The following is a 17,238-nucleotide window of genomic DNA, read 5'->3' as shown; positions in this document are numbered from 1 at the left end:
AGAGCCCCTTGCGGGCACGGTGGCACGCCACACTATTTATTCTCCCTCCAGGGGAGTCGTGGACACACCAAGAGGGAGAATAGTTGTCGGAATCCCCACAGCCGGCATATCAAATGCCTCCCGTCTCATACTATTCTAGAACAGTGACATGCCATAGTAGTGGGTATTAATTTACCGAAGGGGGGAAAGCATTTGGCTCTTCCAGGAGCAGCATCTGTCGGGCATGAAATCCAAGCTTCAAATTCTGGTCCAACCTGCAGATGATCATGACCATTGCCAGTCTTATCTATGCAACGGGACACTGCCATGCCATTGGGACAAAGTAAGTCTAACAGGGGGGTGGGTGCTATCTGGCAAAGCCACGCACAAAACTTTGTGCCCAAAGTTAGCATTGCTAGAACCAAAAGTATGAAATCTGTAAAATTTCGTGAAAGTGTGCACAGAAAACCAGCTGTTCCACAGAATCAATGTAGCAAACCGCAAAGGAGGTTCTCACAGCCAGAGTGGAATGAGCCCGAAGAGAAGGGCTTATTCACAGAAAGTTAGACCTGGTGAACGGCCACAGTAAATCAATGGACAACCTCACTTAGGGGCGTCAATCAATATCCAGAAAGATTTGGTCCGACAATTAGGAGCAATATGGTCACATAGATCCTCACTGCCCGGTCAACACTCAACAGACGCAAAGTGGATGAATCAGATACACCGTCAGAACCCGGAAAAGTTGGAAGAACAATATCCTGGTTAAGTTGGAACTCTGTAACCACCATTGCAGAAAAGGACGGTCAGGATGAAAAATTACTAAAGAAGGTTTCCAGGATAACTAGCTAGCAATATGCCCTTTCCTAGACACTAAACCAAAAAAAAATGAAGAGTTAGTGCCAGACAGGTATATTAAGGGAAGGACTGGTGAAGAGTAGAGGGATTTGGGGTGGGGGGTGTGGGGGATGAGCCTAACACCTGTCGTTTCAGTGCCTAATCTCCTGAGCCGGCACCCACTACTCAACATCATGGTAGTGTCCCCCCGGTGTGGATGGCAGAGGCTTTAACTTTGAAAGGCTTTGATCCTGCTGTTTGTCTCAACTAGATTCCCACTAAGGAACAAGGATTTGCGGGGCTAGAGGACATTATTTGAAGGGGAGTAGTCACTGATTATGTTGGAAAAGTGAGGTTGTTAAGCACACTGTACGGCTATTTTTGCAAAGCAGAAACTAAATTTCAGTAATCATCACAATTATTATCACTTTAATGCATAATTGAGGTATAACCAAGCACTATTTGTGGTCTTCCAATAGCACTCCGGTTAGTGCATCAAAACCAAGGCAATTTGTGCGGTTTTATTTAATTTAATTCCAAAATCCAAGGCAATTTGTGCGGTTTTATTTAATTCCAAAACCCATTGTTGTACATGCACAGTACAATGCAGAACCAAATACCATAGGCAATGTACAGTATTGCTTGTTATTGCTATCACTTATCATCCCCAAAAACTATATAGTTGAAAATGTTACTAAAAAAAATAGGATTTTAATACCTACCGGTAAATCCTTTTCTCTTAGTCCGTAGAGGATGCTGGGTACTCCAAAAGGACCATGGGGTATAGACGGGATCCGCAGGAGACATGGGCACTTTAAGACTTTAATGGGCGTGAACTGGCTCCTCCCTCTATGCCCCTCCTCCAGACCTCAGTTATAGGAACTGTGCCCAGAGGAGACGGACATTTCGAGGAAAAGGATTTTGTTAAACCAAGGGTGAGATACATACCAGCTCACACCACAACACACCGTACAACATGGTATACGACTAAAACCAGTTAACAGCGTGAACCAAAGAGATCAGCAACAGGCTGAAATTTAGCAAAACACAACCTTTGTGCAACATTAGCAATAACTATTTACAATTACTGCAGATAGAGTCCGCACTGGGACGGGCGCCCAGCATCCTCTACGGACTAAGAGAAAAGAATTTACCGGTATGTATTAAAATCCTACTTTCTCCTTCGTCCTAGAGGATGCTGGGGACTCCAAAAGGACCATGGGGTTTATATCAAAGCTCCAGACCGGGCGGGAGAGTGCGGATGACTCTGCAGCACTGACTGAGCAAACATGAGGTCCTCATCAGCAAGGGTATCAAACTTGTAGAATTTTTCAAAAGTGTTTGAACCCGACCAAGTAGCTGCTCGGCAAAGCTGTAATGCCGAGACGTTTATGTGCAGACAAGCTTCCTGGCTTGACCATTTCCCCTGGAAATTTTGTCCCTGTGTGACTGCTCCCCAACCTCGGAGACTCGGGTCCGTGGTCACCAGAACCCAATCCTGGATCCCGAACCTGCGACCCTCTAGAAGGTGAGAACTTTGGAGCCACCACAGGAGAGAAACCCTGGCCCTGGGTGACAGGCTTATCTTCCAGTGCATGTGCAGATGGGACCCGGACCACTTGTCCAGCAGGTCCCACTGAAAAGTTCTTGCATGGAATCTGCCAAACGGAATGGCCTCGTAGGCCGCCACCATTTTCCCCAGTACTCGAGTGCAGTGATGAATCGACACTCTTGGCGGTTTCAGAAGTTCCTTGACCATGTTCTGGAGTTCCTGAGCCTTTTCCAATGGGAGAAAGATCCTCTGCAGTTCCGTGTCCAGAATCATGCCCAAAAACGACAGCCGAGTTGTCGGAATCAACTGCGACTTTGGTAAATTTAGGAGCCAGCCATGTTGTTGCAGCACCTTCAGGGAGAGCGCAACGCTTTTTAGTAACTGCTCCCTTGATCTCCCCTTTATCAGGAGATCGTCCAAGTATGGGATAATTGTGAACCCTTGCTTGCGCAGGAGCACCATCATTTCCGCCATTACTTTGGTGAAAATCCTTGGGGCCGTGGAAAGACCAAACGGCAACGTCTGAAACTGGTAGTGACAATCCTGAACAGCGAACCTCAGGAACGCCTGATGAGGAGGATATATAGGGACATGTAGGTATGCATCCATTATGTCGACTGACACCATAAAATCCCCCCCCCCCCCCTCCAGACTGGAGATCACAGCTCGGAGAGATTCCATCTTGAATTTGAATCTTTTTAAATACAGGTTGAGGGATTTTAAGTTCAGAATCGGTCTGACCGAGCCATCCGGCTTCGGGACCACGAACAGGGTGGAATAAAACCCATTCCCCTGCTGTAACGGGGGAACCATGACAATGACTTGCTGGTGACACAGCTTTTGTATCGCAGCACACACTACCTCTCACTCTGGGAGAGAAACTGGTAAGGCCGATTTGAAAAATCGGTGTGGAGGCACGTCTTGAAACTCCAGTTTGTATCCTTGGGTCACAATTTCCAGCACCGAAGGATCCAGGCACGAGCGAACCCAGACTTGACCGAAGAGCTGAAGACGTGCCCCAGCGTCATGCGGTGGATTTGGTAGAAGCCGGGGAGGACTTCTGCTCCTGGGAGCTTGCCACAGCCGGCGATATTTTTCTTCTTCCCTTACCTCTGGCCGTGAGGAAGGAAGATCCACGTCCTTTTCTGAATTTATGAGACCGAAAGGACTGCATCTGGTATTGAGGCGTTTTCTTTTGCTGTGGAGGGACAAAAGGCAAAAAGGAAGACTTACCCGGGGTAGCTGTAGAAACCAGGTCCGCGAGGCTCTCACCAAATAAAACATCACCTTTGAAGGGCAGGGCCTCCATAGCCTTTTTAGAGTCAGCATCACCATTCCACTGATGAGTCCACAACGCCCTCCTAGCCGAGACTGCCATGGCATTGGCCCTTGATCCCAAGAGGCCAATATCTCTCGCCGCTTCCCTTAGATATATTGCTGTGTCCCTGATATGACCCAGCGTCAAAAGTACATTATCCTTATCCAGGGTGTCTATGTCAGATGACAAGTTATCTGCCCACTTTTTAATAGCGCTACTCACCCATGCCGACGCCACAGCCAGCCTGAGCAGCGTACCCGTAGTAACAAAAATGGATTTTAAGGTAGTTTCCTGCATACGATCCACAGGATCCTTTAAGGCCGCCGTGTCAGGGGACGGTAGCGCCACCTTTTTGGACAAATGCGCCACAGCTTTGTCCACCGTGGGTGAGGATTCCCACCGTAACCTATCCTGCGAGGGAAAAGGATACGCCATAGCAATCCTCCTGGGAATCTGCAGTCTCTTGTCGGGGGATTCCCAAACTTTTTCAAAATGAGCGTTCAGTTCATGAGAGGGAGGAAACGTTACCTCAGGTTTCTTTCCCTTAAACATACAGACCCTTGTGTCAGGAACAGTGAGGTCTTCTGTGATATGTAACACCTCTTTAATTGTCACAATCATGTACTGAATACTCTTGGCCACCTTAGGATGTAACTTGGCCTCATCATAATCAACACTGGAGTCAGAATCTGTGTCGGTATCAGTGTTTGCTATCTGGGTAAATGAACGTTTCTGCGACCCTGAGGGGGCCAGAGATTGTGATAAACCATCTCCCACGGATTGTCTCCATGCTTGGTTCTGAGACTCAGATTTGTCCAACCTCTTATGCAATAAAGCCACACTTGCATTTAAAACATTCCACATATCTACCCAATCAGCAGTCGGCGGTGCCGACTGAGTCACTCCCACATTCCGTTTAGTCTCCACACCAGCCTCCTCCTGGGAAGAGCCTCCAACCTCAGACATGTCGACACACACGCACCGACACCCCCAAACACACTGGGCTATAGGGGACAGACCCACAGTAAGGTCCTTTAGAGAGACAGAAAAGGAGTTTGCCAGCTCACATCCAGCGCCTCACCGGTCTGAAGGAATTAAATAACGCCCCAGACCTGTAGCGCTTTTATACCAAATAATCAACACCAAAATGTTGTGCCCCCCCCTTCTTTTCGTGCACCCTGTTACTTGTGTAGAGCAGTGAAGGGCCAGGAGCAGCGTCTCTGCAGCAAGCTGTGGAGAAAATGGCGCTTGTTAGAGCTGAAGGAGGAAGCTCCGCCCCCTACCCGTCGCGCTTCGTTCCCGCTTTTATTTACACTGGCGGGGGTCTGTATACATTGCCTATGCAATGTATACCTTCATGCCAGTCTCAAATGAGGATACATTGCTGCCCAGGGCGCCCCCCCTGCGCCCTGCACCCATATAGAGCCGCTTGTGTGAGGGAGCAATGGCGCGCAGCGCGACCGCTGCACGGTACCTCAGGAAGATCTGAAGTCTTCTGCCGCCTTTGAAGTCTTCTTGCTTCTACTACCCACCCGGCTTCTCTCTTCAGGCTCTGTGAGGGGGACGGCAGGGCGGCTCCGGGAACGAGCAGCTAGGCGCACCAAGTGATCAGACCCTCTGGAGCTAATGGTGTCCAGTAGCCTAAGTAGCAGAGCCTTTGAACTCACAGAAGTAGGTCTGCTTCTCTCCCCTCAGTCCCACGAAGCAGGGAGCCTGTTGCCAGCAGTGCTCCCTGAAAATAATAAACCTAACAAATGTCTTTTTTAGAGAAACTCAGTAGAGCTCCCCTAGTGTGCACCCAGTCTCCTCTGGGCACAGAATCTAACTGAGGTCTGGAGGAGGGGCATAGAGGGAGGAGCCAGTTCACGCCCATTAAAGTCTTACAGTGCCCATGTCTCCTGCGGATCCCGTCTATACCCCATGGTCCTTTTGGAGTCCCCAGCATCCTCAAGGAAGAAGGAGAAATAAACATGTTTACAACAGAGATATACAGGTTGAGTATCCCATATCCAAATATTCCGAAATACGGAATATTCCGAAATACGGACTTTTTTGAGTGAGAGTGAGATAGTGAAACCTTTGTTTTTTGATGGCTCAATGTACACACTTTGTTTAATACACAAAGTTATTAAAAAATATTGTATTAAATGACCTTCAGGCTGTGTGTATAAGGTGTATATGAAACATAAATGAATTGTGTGAATGTAGACACACTTTGTTTAATGCACAAAGTTATAAAAAATATTGGCTAAAATGACCTTCAGGCTGTGTGTATAAGGTGTATATGTAACATAAATGCATTCTGTGCTTAGATTTAGGTCCCATCACCATGATATCTCATTATAGTATGCAATTATTCCAATATACGGAAAAATCCCATATCCAAAATACCTCTGGTCCCAAGCATTTTGGATAAGGGAGACTCAACCTGTATATGCAAAAGTATATATACTGTTGAACAAATTTTATGTTTCATGACACTGAAATGTAAACCAAGATCTCCACTTACCTCAATAATATAAAGTACAATGTTCTTATAAAAACAGTACAAAATGCACTTGGAGACTCTGTTGTAGTTCCATGCACCATGGACCAGTAATAAGTTTTTCAAATATTTAAACTGTATAAAACACAAAGCACACAAATATACATTAGATATTACATAAGATATTTCTTTTTCATAACCCAAATACCTAAAGTCTACATGTGTAAAATGTCCCTCCACCGCATTAGACAGAAGCTCCTGTTAGGGCGCAGTGTACCGCTGGGTGGTAGAAGCTATTGCCCAATAATTAGGCTTCAGATTTTTAAAAACATGGGCTAATCACGGTGCTAAATCATTATTTTATTCTAAATATCTGTAATACTAATTTTCATGGCACGAGGACAGCGGGGAGCATAGAGGAGCAATACTACAGCAATTGTGAAATTAAAGAATTCCCAGAAAATGCTGTCTCATATAACCAGACCATGGTACAGTACAGTGGATGGAGGCTAGTATGACAATCCTTTTGCTGCTTAGGATGTCAATAACCCTTATTTATTAAATAACTATAAAAGTACAAATGGCAGCAACATTATGTAATATACAGTATGTAACTATAAATGGCTCCATGCTAAGCATTCGTGATTAGTTGACGTAAGAAACAGGAACAGCATGCATATTTAAATTAATATAATGTACGCCATCTGTACTTCTGCGTTTCAGCTTCAAAACTGCAATATTACTAATATGTGAAAAGGTATGTCATAAGTAAAATAAAAATAAAATAAATATGTAGGTTTTAGCGGCTGCGTTCAGTAAGTCCAATATTTAAAAACTGCTTTATTGGTTCTGAAATTGTGTGTGTGTGTGTGTGTGTGAGACGAGGACACCACATGTCCAGTTGTTTTGTGTACTGTACATCGGACCCTTTGATGACTGTGTACTGTTGGCACATCCATGGGTACAAAGACCTAAAACTAACTGAAGAATATTGTAATTAAACATAAGTAAATTTATCTTAGTGGATACGGTAGAAGCCAACAGGGCCTTTAGGCTAGTACCTGCGCGATGGAGTAATCGGAAGAGTTTGCAGCCTGAAGTCCCTCATTACCACTAATACCAACACCAACGTGCGCAGTCTGGATCATGCTGACATCATTTGCTCCATCGCCGATAGCTAGGGTGATGACTTTCACTTGCTTTTTCACCATATCCACCACCTCGGATTTCTGAAGAGGAGACACCCTTCAAAGAACATAAATATGAGAAACACAATAAATTCCATTAAGTAAAGTAGACATATTAAAATGTTTTTCTTCTAAATTAATAGAACTGTGGGTACCCAATAATTGTTCACATTTCTTATTTTAAAAGTTTATTATACTGTATGATAATTGGTATTTATGTGGGGTTGCCTCCTGCTGTGTCTCACAACAAGGCTTGCTTAAATATGTGCTCTCTCTATGCATTAAACAAAAATGTAGCATTATTTGAGTTCATAGGAAAGGCAGATGACTGGACAAACACAAAGGGGTATATTTACTAAGGTCCCGATTTTGGCCGAGGTTTTTTTTTTTTTTCAAAGAGTCATCTCGGAAATTTACTAAACACAAATCTTGGCAGTGATGAGGGCATTCGTATTTGTTTTAACGGCAGAGTTCACAAATACGAATGAATACACCATCGGTCAAACATGCCTGTTATTTTATAGAACTCTGTAATTTACTAAGAATTCATATTCACAATCACTGCCGGCAATAGCCAAATACTGTCGGTAAATGTTCTAATTCGTAAAAAAAAAAAACAGTTTTCAAATAGACCTGCTTTTTGGATGCGTATTCTGATAGGCATGCACGGATCAGTGAGATCCGTGCATGCCTATCTGTGGGAAGGGGTGTGAAAGTGTTAAAAAAAAAAAAAAAAAAAAAAAGCATAACCAGCCTCGGGCTCTTTGAGCCGATCCTGGTTGTAAAAATACAGGGGAAAAATTGCGTAGGGTCCCCCCATATTTAAAAAACCAGCACCAGGCTCTGCGTCCGGTCCTGGTTAAAAAAATACAGGGGACAAAAGACGTAGGGGTACCCCGTATTTTTCAAACCAGCACCGGGCACTAGCCAGAGAGATAATGCCACAGCCGGAGGACACTTATGTAGGTCCCTGCGGCCATGGCATTACCCCCCAACTAGTCACCCCTAGCCGGGGTACCCTGGAGGAGTGGAGACCCCTTAAATCAAGGGGTCCCCCCTCCAGCCACCTAAGGGCCAGGGGTGAAGCCCGAGGCTGTCCCCCCCCCATCCGTGGGCGGTGGATGGGAGGCTGATAGCCTTTGTGTAGAAAAAATGAATATTGTTTATTGTAGGAGAACTATAAGTCCCAGCAAGCCTCCCCCACAAGCTGGTACTTGGAGAACCACAAGTACCAGCATGCAGGGAAAGAACGGGCCCGTAGTTCTACTACAACCCCCCCCTCCCACAAAAAAACCCCCAACAACACACACTCTTGTGGGTGACCCCAATAAACTTTGCGGTTAACCGCAGACCGCAAAGTACCCATCATAGGCTATAATGGGGGACCGCGATCCTCCATTCTAGCCGCTGCGCTGAGCCTGATTGACAGGCAAGGAGCACACAGCCAATCAGGAGAGCGCCATGAGGTGGCGTTCTCTGATTGGCTGACGGGACCTTCACTGACAGTAGTCACGGGGGGGGGGGGGGGGGGGGGAAGGGGGGTCCCAGCAGTCGGAAAAAGGGGTTTCATGTGTAAACATGGAATCCCTTTAGTGCGAGGGTTCGGGTTTTAGCGGTATGCTTTTTAACACCCTGGATGCTACATGGAATGAAGAGGACTGAACTTCACCAGATAATAGGTGAGTATTTTGGGCAACTTTTCACAGGTCCACGGTGGATTCTACAGGACAAGAGGACCGAGGGGCTCCATGAGACAATAGGTAAGTATGTGAGTGTACAGAGGGAAAAGGTAGCAGGTGCACTATCTCACACTAGCTCAACCTGTAGTAACCAGAGGCACTTAGCATATTCCTGGCCAGGGCTATGAGCTTACCCACCGCATCAAGGTAGCCTCTCATTTAGATTTGGAATGAGCATACTGAGGTAAGACTCCTACATTTTGTTTAATATGGCAGTCCATAATGGGGGGGAATTCTCTGGGGTGCGGGGCTCCCTGTGCCTACCGTGGCTGGGTGTCCCTGGGGCATCGCAATTTAACACTATTTTATCACTCCATGGCACTTATAGTTTGTTTTATATATATGTAACACCTTCACATAATTTTCCTTTACTCCTCACATTATTCACACATGCAGCAACAGCTGCTCCTACCTCTTTAACCCTATATTTTTATCACTCCTGCGATGCCCTGGGGTTGTCTGGCTGGGTGGCTCTGGGGTGTCCTGCCCCCCGGACCTGAACCCCTATAGTTAGTGTTAGGGACTTACCCAATGAGAGGCTACCTTGATGCGGTGGGTAAGCTCATAGCCCTGGCCAGGAATATGCTAAGTGCCTCTGGTTACTACAAGTATGTGAGTGTGTAAGTGTGCATGTATGTAAATTAAAGCGTTACTGTCACGGTGTGTCTGTGTTGTTTTTTTGGGGGGTTTCTTTTTGTAGTAGAACTACAGGTACCAGCGGGCCCGTTCTTTCCCCGCATGCTGGTACTTGTGGTTCTCCAAGTACCAGCTTGCGGGGAGGCTTATAGTTCTCCTACAAAAAAGACAATATTCATTATTTCTACACATAGGCCATCAGCCTCCCATCCACCGCCCACGGAAGGGGGGGGGGGGGGCAGCCTCGGCTTCACCCCTGGCCCTTGGGTGGCTGGAGGGGGGACTCCCTTAAATCAAGGGTACCCTGGCCAGGGGTGACTAGTTAGGGGGGGTAATGCCATGGCCTCAGGACCTACATAAGTGTCCCCCAGCTGTGGCATCTCTCCGGCTAGTGGCGCCCGGTGCTGGTTTGAAAAATACGGGGGACCCCTACGTCTTTTGTCCCCCGTATTTTTTGAACCAGGACCGGACGCAGAGCCCGGTGCTGGTTGTTTAAATATGGGGGAACCCTACGCAATTTTTCCCCTGTATTTTTACAACCAGGACCGGCTCAAAGAGCCCGAGGCTGGTTATGCTTAGGAGGGGGGACCCCACGCAATTTTATTTTTAACCCTTTAAACACTTAGTAGAATGTACACAATGAAGTCCTGCACAGATCTCACTGATCCGGACGGGCTTCATTTGTTATGTCCGGCAGTGTTTTACTAATCACTCCCGTAAAACACTGCCCGACAAAACAATTCACATTGACATCGGAACATATGGAAGAAGAGGACTCGGCAGCTTAGTAAATTACATGAAAAAACCCCAAAAAGTTGCAAAAAAAACACGACCGATACTAATCGAGATGAATCTCCCACCAAATCGGCACAAATACGATTCTTTGTAAATATACCCCAAAGAGTTTAGCTTTAGTTATTGTTTGTACCTAAAATGCTTTTATTGTTAAATGAGATGCTGACAACTTTACATGAAGTTCCTTTTGCACTCTGCATTTGTCGGAAAATGTAGTACCGCCATTTGTCAATCTGTACTGTACTTACTGTGTTTATAAATGGTATGACAGTACAGAGTTTATGCTGATGAAACTACTGTGTGCTCTGTAAGTCTCTATATGGTATTGCAATACCTTTTCCTACAATGTGGAGGCTGTATATAACCCTGCATATGTAGGGGATTGTAGTCACAGTGTTGACATTTACAGCTCCATCTGCATGTAGTTTCAGCAATTTCACAGGCCAGAGATAATTTCTGTCAGTCTACAGGTTTGTTAGCAAACCAAAAGAGCACACAACTGGGCAAAACCATGATGCACTGCAGGTGGGGCAGATGTAAAATGTGCAGAGAGAGTTAGATTTGGGTGTGGTGTGTTCAAACACTGTGCCCGGACGAGCTGACATAATAAGGAAGAATTTTGAATCCCGGGTAAGACTCTTACCAGCCACACCAATCACACCGTATAACTCGTGATACTATACCCAGTTTAACAGTATGAAAACAACTGAGCCTCTCAACAGATGGCTCAACAATAACCCTTTAGTTAACAATAACTATGTACAAGTATTGCAGACAATCCGCACTTGGGATGGGGGCCCAGCATCCACTACGGACTACGAGAAATAGATTTACCGGTGAGTAAAATCTTATTTTCTCTGACGTCCTAGTGGATGCTGGGAACTCCGAAAGGACCATGGGGATTATACCAAAGCTCCCAAACGGGCGGGAGAGTGCGGATGACTCTGCAGCACCGAATGAGAGAACTCAAGGTCCTCCTCAGCCAGGGTATCAAATTTGTAGAATTTTGCAAACGTGTTTGCCCCTGACCAAGTAGCAGCTCGGCAAAGTTGTAAAGCCGAGACCCCTCGGGCAGCCGCCCAAGATGAGCCCACCTTCCTTGTGGAATGGGCTTTTACTGATTTAGGATGCGGCAGTCCAGCCGCAGAATGCGCCAGCTGAATTGTGCTACAAATCCAGCGAGCAATAGTCTGCTTAGAAGCAGGAGCACCCAGTTTGTTGGGTGCATACAGGATAAATAGCGAGTCAGTTTTCCTGACTCTAGCCGTCCTGGAAATATAAATTTTCAAGGCCCTGACTACGTCCAGTAACTTGGAATCCTCCAAGTCCCTAGTAGCCGCAGGCACCACAATAGGTTGGTTCAAGTGAAAAGCTGATACCACCTTAGGGAGAAACTGGGGACGAGTCCTCAATTCCGCCCTATCCATATGGAAAATCAGATAAGGGCTTTTACATGACAAAGCTGCCAATTCTGACACACGCCTGGCTGAAGCCAAGGCCAATAACATGACCACTTTCCACGTGAGATATTTTAGATCCACGGTTTTAAGTGGCTCAAACCAATGTGATTTTAAGAAACTCAACACCACGTTGAGATCCCAAGGTGCCACTGGAGGCACAAACGGGGGCTGAATATGCAGCACTCCTTTCACAAACGTCTGAACTTCAGGTAGTGAAGCTAGTTCTTTCTGGAAGAAAATCGACAGAGCCGAGATCTGTACCTTAATGGAGCCTAATTTCAGGCCCATAGTCACTCCTGCTTGTAGGAAATGCAGAAATCGACCTAGTTGAAATTCCTCTGTTGGGGCCTTTTTGGCCTCACACCAAGCAACATATTTCCGCCATATGCGGTGATAATGCTTTGCAGTTACATCTTTCCTGGCTTTAATCAGCGTAGGAATGACTTCCTCCGGAATGCCCTTTTCCTTCAGGATCCGGCGTTCAACCGCCATGCCGTCAAACGCAGCCGCGGTAAGTCTTGGAACAGACAGGGCCCCTGCTGCAGCAGGTCCTGTCTGAGCGGCAGAGGCCATGGGTCCTCTGAGATCATCTCTTGAAGTTCCGGGTACCACGCTCGTCTTGGCCAATCCGGAACCACGAGTATTGTTCTTACTCCTCGTTTTCTTATTATTCTCAGTACCCTTGGTATGAGAGGCAGAGGAGGGAACACATAAACTGACTGGTACACCCACGGTGTCACTAGAGCGTCCACAGCTATCGCCTGAGGGTCCCTTGACCTGGCGCAATATCGATTTACAATCAGCGTGAAGACTTCTGGATGAAGTCCCCACTCTCCCGGGTGGAGGTCGTGCCTGCTGAGAAAGTCTGCTTCCCAGTTGTCCACTCCCGGAATGAACACTGCTGACAGTGCTAGTACGTGATTTTCCGCCCATCGGAGAATCCTTGTGGCTTCTGCCATTGCCATCCTGCTTCTTGTGCCTCCCTGTCGATTTACATGGGCGACTGCCGTGATGTTGTCTGACTGGATCAGTACCGGCTGGTGTAGAAGCAGGGATTTTTGTCAGTATCCGTGTCGACATCCGCGTCTGCCATCTGAGGTAGCGGGCGTTTTAGAGCCCCCGATGGCCTTTGAGACGCCTGGACAGGCACGAGCTGAGAAGCCGGCTGTCCCGCATTTGGCATGTCGTCAAATTTTGTGTGTAAGAAGTCGACACGTGCACGCAATTCCTTCCATAAGTCCATCCACTCAGGTGTCTGCCCCGCAGGGGGTGACATCCCTTCTATAGGCATCTGCTCCGCCTCCACATCATTATCCTCATCAAACATGTCGACACAGCCGTACCGACACACCGCACACACACAGGGAATGCTCCAACAGAGGACAGGACCCACAAAAGCCCTTTGGGGAGACAGAGTGAGAGTATGCCAGCACATACCAGAGCGCTATATAATGCAGGGACTAACTGAGTTATGTCCCCTATAGCTGCTGTTATATATACTGCGCCTAAATTTAGTGCCCCCCCTCTCTTTTTTACCCTTTTCTGTAGTGTAATCCCCCTCGTCCAGGCTTGCAATAACCGCCCTGAGCGATTCCATCTTGAACTTGAATTGTAGACTGCAGGGGAGAGCCAGGGAGCTTCCTTCCAGCGGATCTGTGAAGGAGAAATGGCGCCAGTGTGCTGAAGGAGATAGCTCCGCCCCTTTTTTGCGGACTTTTCTCCCGCTTTTTTATGGATTCTGGCAGGGGTAATTATCACATATATAGCCTCTGGGGCTATATATTGTGGTATTTTTGCCAGCCAAGGTGTTTTTATTGCTGCTCAGGGCGCCCCCTCCTAGCGCCCTGCACCCTCAGTGACCGGAGTGTGAAGTGTGTATGAGGAGCAATGGCGCACAGCTGCAGTGCTGTGCGCTACCTTGGTGAAGACTGATGTCTTCTGCCGCCGATTTTCCGGACCTCTTCTTGCTTCTGGCTCTGTAAGGGGGACGGCGGCGCGGCTCCGGGACCGAACACCAAGGCCAGTTCCATGCGGTCGATCCCTCTGGAGCTAATGGTGTCCAGTAGCCTAAGAAGCCCAAGCTAGCTGCAAGCAGGTAGGTTCGCTTCTTCTCCCCTTAGTCCCTCGCTGCAGTGAGCCTGTTGCCAGCAGGTCTCACTGTAAAATAAAAAACCTAATTATATACTTTCTTTTTAGAAGCTCAGGAGAGCCCCTAGTGTGCATCCAACCTCGGCCGGGCACAAAATCTAACTGAGGCTTGGAGGAGGGTCAGTGGGAGGAGCCAGTGCACACCAGGTGACCTAAAAGCTTTCTTTAGTTGTGCCCAGTCTCCTGCGGAGCCGCTATTCCCCATGGTCCTTTCGGAGTTCCCAGCATCCACTAGGACGTCAGAGAAAATTTAATAAATACCCTTTGATTCACAGGAAAGTAATAAATGTAAAAATAAAATAAAAGACCAGATTGTTTTAAAACATAAATTAGGCTAAACGGAGTAGGAATTTATGGGATAAACTTAAAAGTTCAAGGAACAGGTGGTACTAAAGTGGGAGAACACTGGATTTTATACTGAAGTGTTTACGGTTTCATTATGTGCATTAGTTGAAGTATCCGCCAAAACTTATATGTAAATATGAATTGATAGTTAAGGGGTATTTGCATTGTTTGTGGACCGTTTATAATTAAATGTCTAAGCAAGTTATTTAAGAGACTATGAAGGGCTCATTTCTCATGTGGTCATATGCGATTCATAGATGGCAACTGCCCTGAACGCCACTAAAAGCACTGTGTAATATCATAAATGCATTACTATGTTTCCTAATCCATTCTCATTTGTTGAAGCCCTTACTGACGGCTGGTGGTATTCTACACTAAGTAAAACGAGCAGGAGATTCAGGAGGTATTCAAGACAGTAAGGAAAGGTGGCCCTCAATACTCTACCTCGTGGTGAGAGGAATAATCGTTAATGTTAATGGTATACTTTGGAATAACAAAGAAAATGATGTACTGCACATAATGTGCCCTGAATACAAGTAATTCAATATTTGGGCACTGCAGTGTAATACAGCGTACAGCGTTTGGTTATAGGGAAATGTCAGGTGGATTGTGTGCTTTGTGATTTATTCTGAAATTAATACGAATATATTCACAAGGCCTCACAATATTATGTTTGCTTAAACATCTGTCTCACATTCATCTACCAAACCTGTTAAATTTGGCCACTAAAATTCAGCAGGTGGGTTTTATGCCATAACTGCAATCACTGCTGGAGTACATTTACTATTAATAGACCCTTTAAATGAATACATTTATTTAAGTAAGAAAAGTGAAACGAAAACTGACTCTTCTGCTATTATATATAATCCCGTAAGTCAGACAAACTGGTTGGAGGCTAGCTAAGGACTCTCGGACTGATAACAGCATTTATACTTGAGGATTTGAAGCTGCTGCTTAAACAAGGTTATAAAATGCATAGATATTTGATTATACTATAACATAGAATACACATGTAGTTACCTGCAACATATCACAGCTTTACATGACAGTGCAAGATCGAGGAAATACTGTCTTACGCCAAACGTCAAAGCATACTTCAGAGACTTGCCATCGATTATTAAAGCGAAGTCATTCTCCTTTCTGAGTAAATCGCCAAGAGTGCTACAGTGATGACTTAAAAGCTCACGAGTTGCCTAGGGTAGAGAATATGGAAACATTCCAGTAAATACAGTTTTTACCACCAAAACAGGAGAATTTATTTTCATTTAATTGAGAATAAAATCAAATTAACCATTGTATTCTGTCAGATGTACTAAACCATGGCAAGTATCTAAAAACAACTACAGTTTTCCGGGATATCAGAGATGAGGACCATATTTTATTATTGATTATTTATATTTTTATGGTATTCTTTGCATGGAAGGGCACACAGTATCAGGATAGGGCAGAGGTGTACCCAGCATAGATGAAGTCCTGGTAATGTAGCATTTCCCATGCCAACCTCAATGTTATTTATTTTCTGAATTCAAATATATAACTTTTCACAATGAATGCCATGAACCAACGATTACATGCCCAGAAACTAAATGATATTACTGATGGCTTCATCACTGGATAATGGAGGTTATCCTTAACAATACAACCCCTTGCCATCTTTAGATATGCCAAGAAGTCAAAATGTCGACAGTCCATGTTCGTGTTATGCTGCTGTTAGAGCTTAAATGCGCTATCAAAGTTATGCCAACATACAGACTGTCGACAATGTCAACATTTTGTACCATACCCTTAATATAGATCAGACTTTGATGAAGTCAGACACGGTTTAAGATGTCTGGTGGTCAGGGAGTAGTCACCTGGCCACAGTTCTGACAAAATGTAAATGTCTAAAACCCCACAGAAACAAGTAAATTCATTTCACAATCTCAGGAGCCATGCAAATGAGCATCTTATAGTTCTGCATACTCATGAACAGAGGACTGCAACAAAAGTAGTAGAATGTACAGTCTACTCCAGAGGTTCACAAACGTGGCCCTCACAAGGCACCCCAATGGTCCAGGTTTTAGGTAGATCCATGGCTCAGCACAGATGGTTAAATCAAATGGACTGAGATACTAATTAAGTCACCTGTGGCCAAGAATGAATAAACTTAAAACCTGGACCAGTGAGGTACCTTGAGGACCGCATTTGAGAACCTCTGGTCTAGTCTATATGACACTCATCAGATCTCTTAAGTTGATCACTTCCATTTGCGTTTACGGTCTTAAACAGACAACTTTATTACCATGTCAAGTGCCAGCAGGAGCAGTCATGGGGGTAAATGTATGAAGCAGTGATAACAGTAGAGAAGTAAACCAGTGGAGAAGTTGCCCATGGCAACCAATCAGCATTGAAGTAACATTTATAATTTGCATACTATAAAATTAGATAGAGCAGCTGATAAATTGCCCATGGCAACCTATCAGCTGCTCTGTATAATTTTATAGTATGAAAATTATGTTACTTCAAATCTGATTGGTTGCCATGGGCAACTTCTCCACTGGCTCACTTTTCACCTCTGATCGCTGCCTCATACATTTACCCGATGATTTGATCACACCAGTGAGTTACCATGGCGAGCACTCACTGAATCAATGCCACCGAATCAGCTATGAATGCAGACAGAACAAATCCTACAAAAACTATCACAAAATGAAAACATGATTAATATCTGTATTAATGTAAACATACATTAAAAAAACCACTAAGCTGGATGAAGAG

At 45.5% G+C, this 17,238-nt stretch overlaps 1 protein-coding gene across 9 annotated transcripts in view; it reads right to left on the bottom strand.

Moving 5' to 3' along the window:
• ATP8A1 (ATPase phospholipid transporting 8A1) overlaps positions 1-17,238 on the bottom strand; it is a 613,161-nt gene that overhangs the window by 83,636 nt on the left and 512,287 nt on the right. For all 9 annotated transcript variants that reach the window (XM_063920998.1, XM_063921003.1, XM_063920996.1 and 6 more), the window contains 3 exons: positions 15,502-15,674; positions 7,233-7,416; positions 6,196-6,306 (listed from right to left, as the gene is read on the bottom strand). In XM_063920998.1, the coding sequence (XP_063777068.1) occupies positions 6,196-6,306; positions 7,233-7,416; positions 15,502-15,674 (468 nt within the window). The remainder of the gene's footprint in view (positions 1-6,195; positions 6,307-7,232; positions 7,417-15,501; positions 15,675-17,238) is intronic.

The sequence above is a fragment of the Pseudophryne corroboree genome, chromosome 1 (assembly GCF_028390025.1).
Source record: "Pseudophryne corroboree isolate aPseCor3 chromosome 1, aPseCor3.hap2, whole genome shotgun sequence".
Lineage (NCBI taxonomy): Eukaryota > Metazoa > Chordata > Amphibia > Anura > Myobatrachidae > Pseudophryne > Pseudophryne corroboree.
Note: the sequence above shows the minus strand (reverse complement) of the source record. Positions and strands in the feature narration are given on the sequence as shown.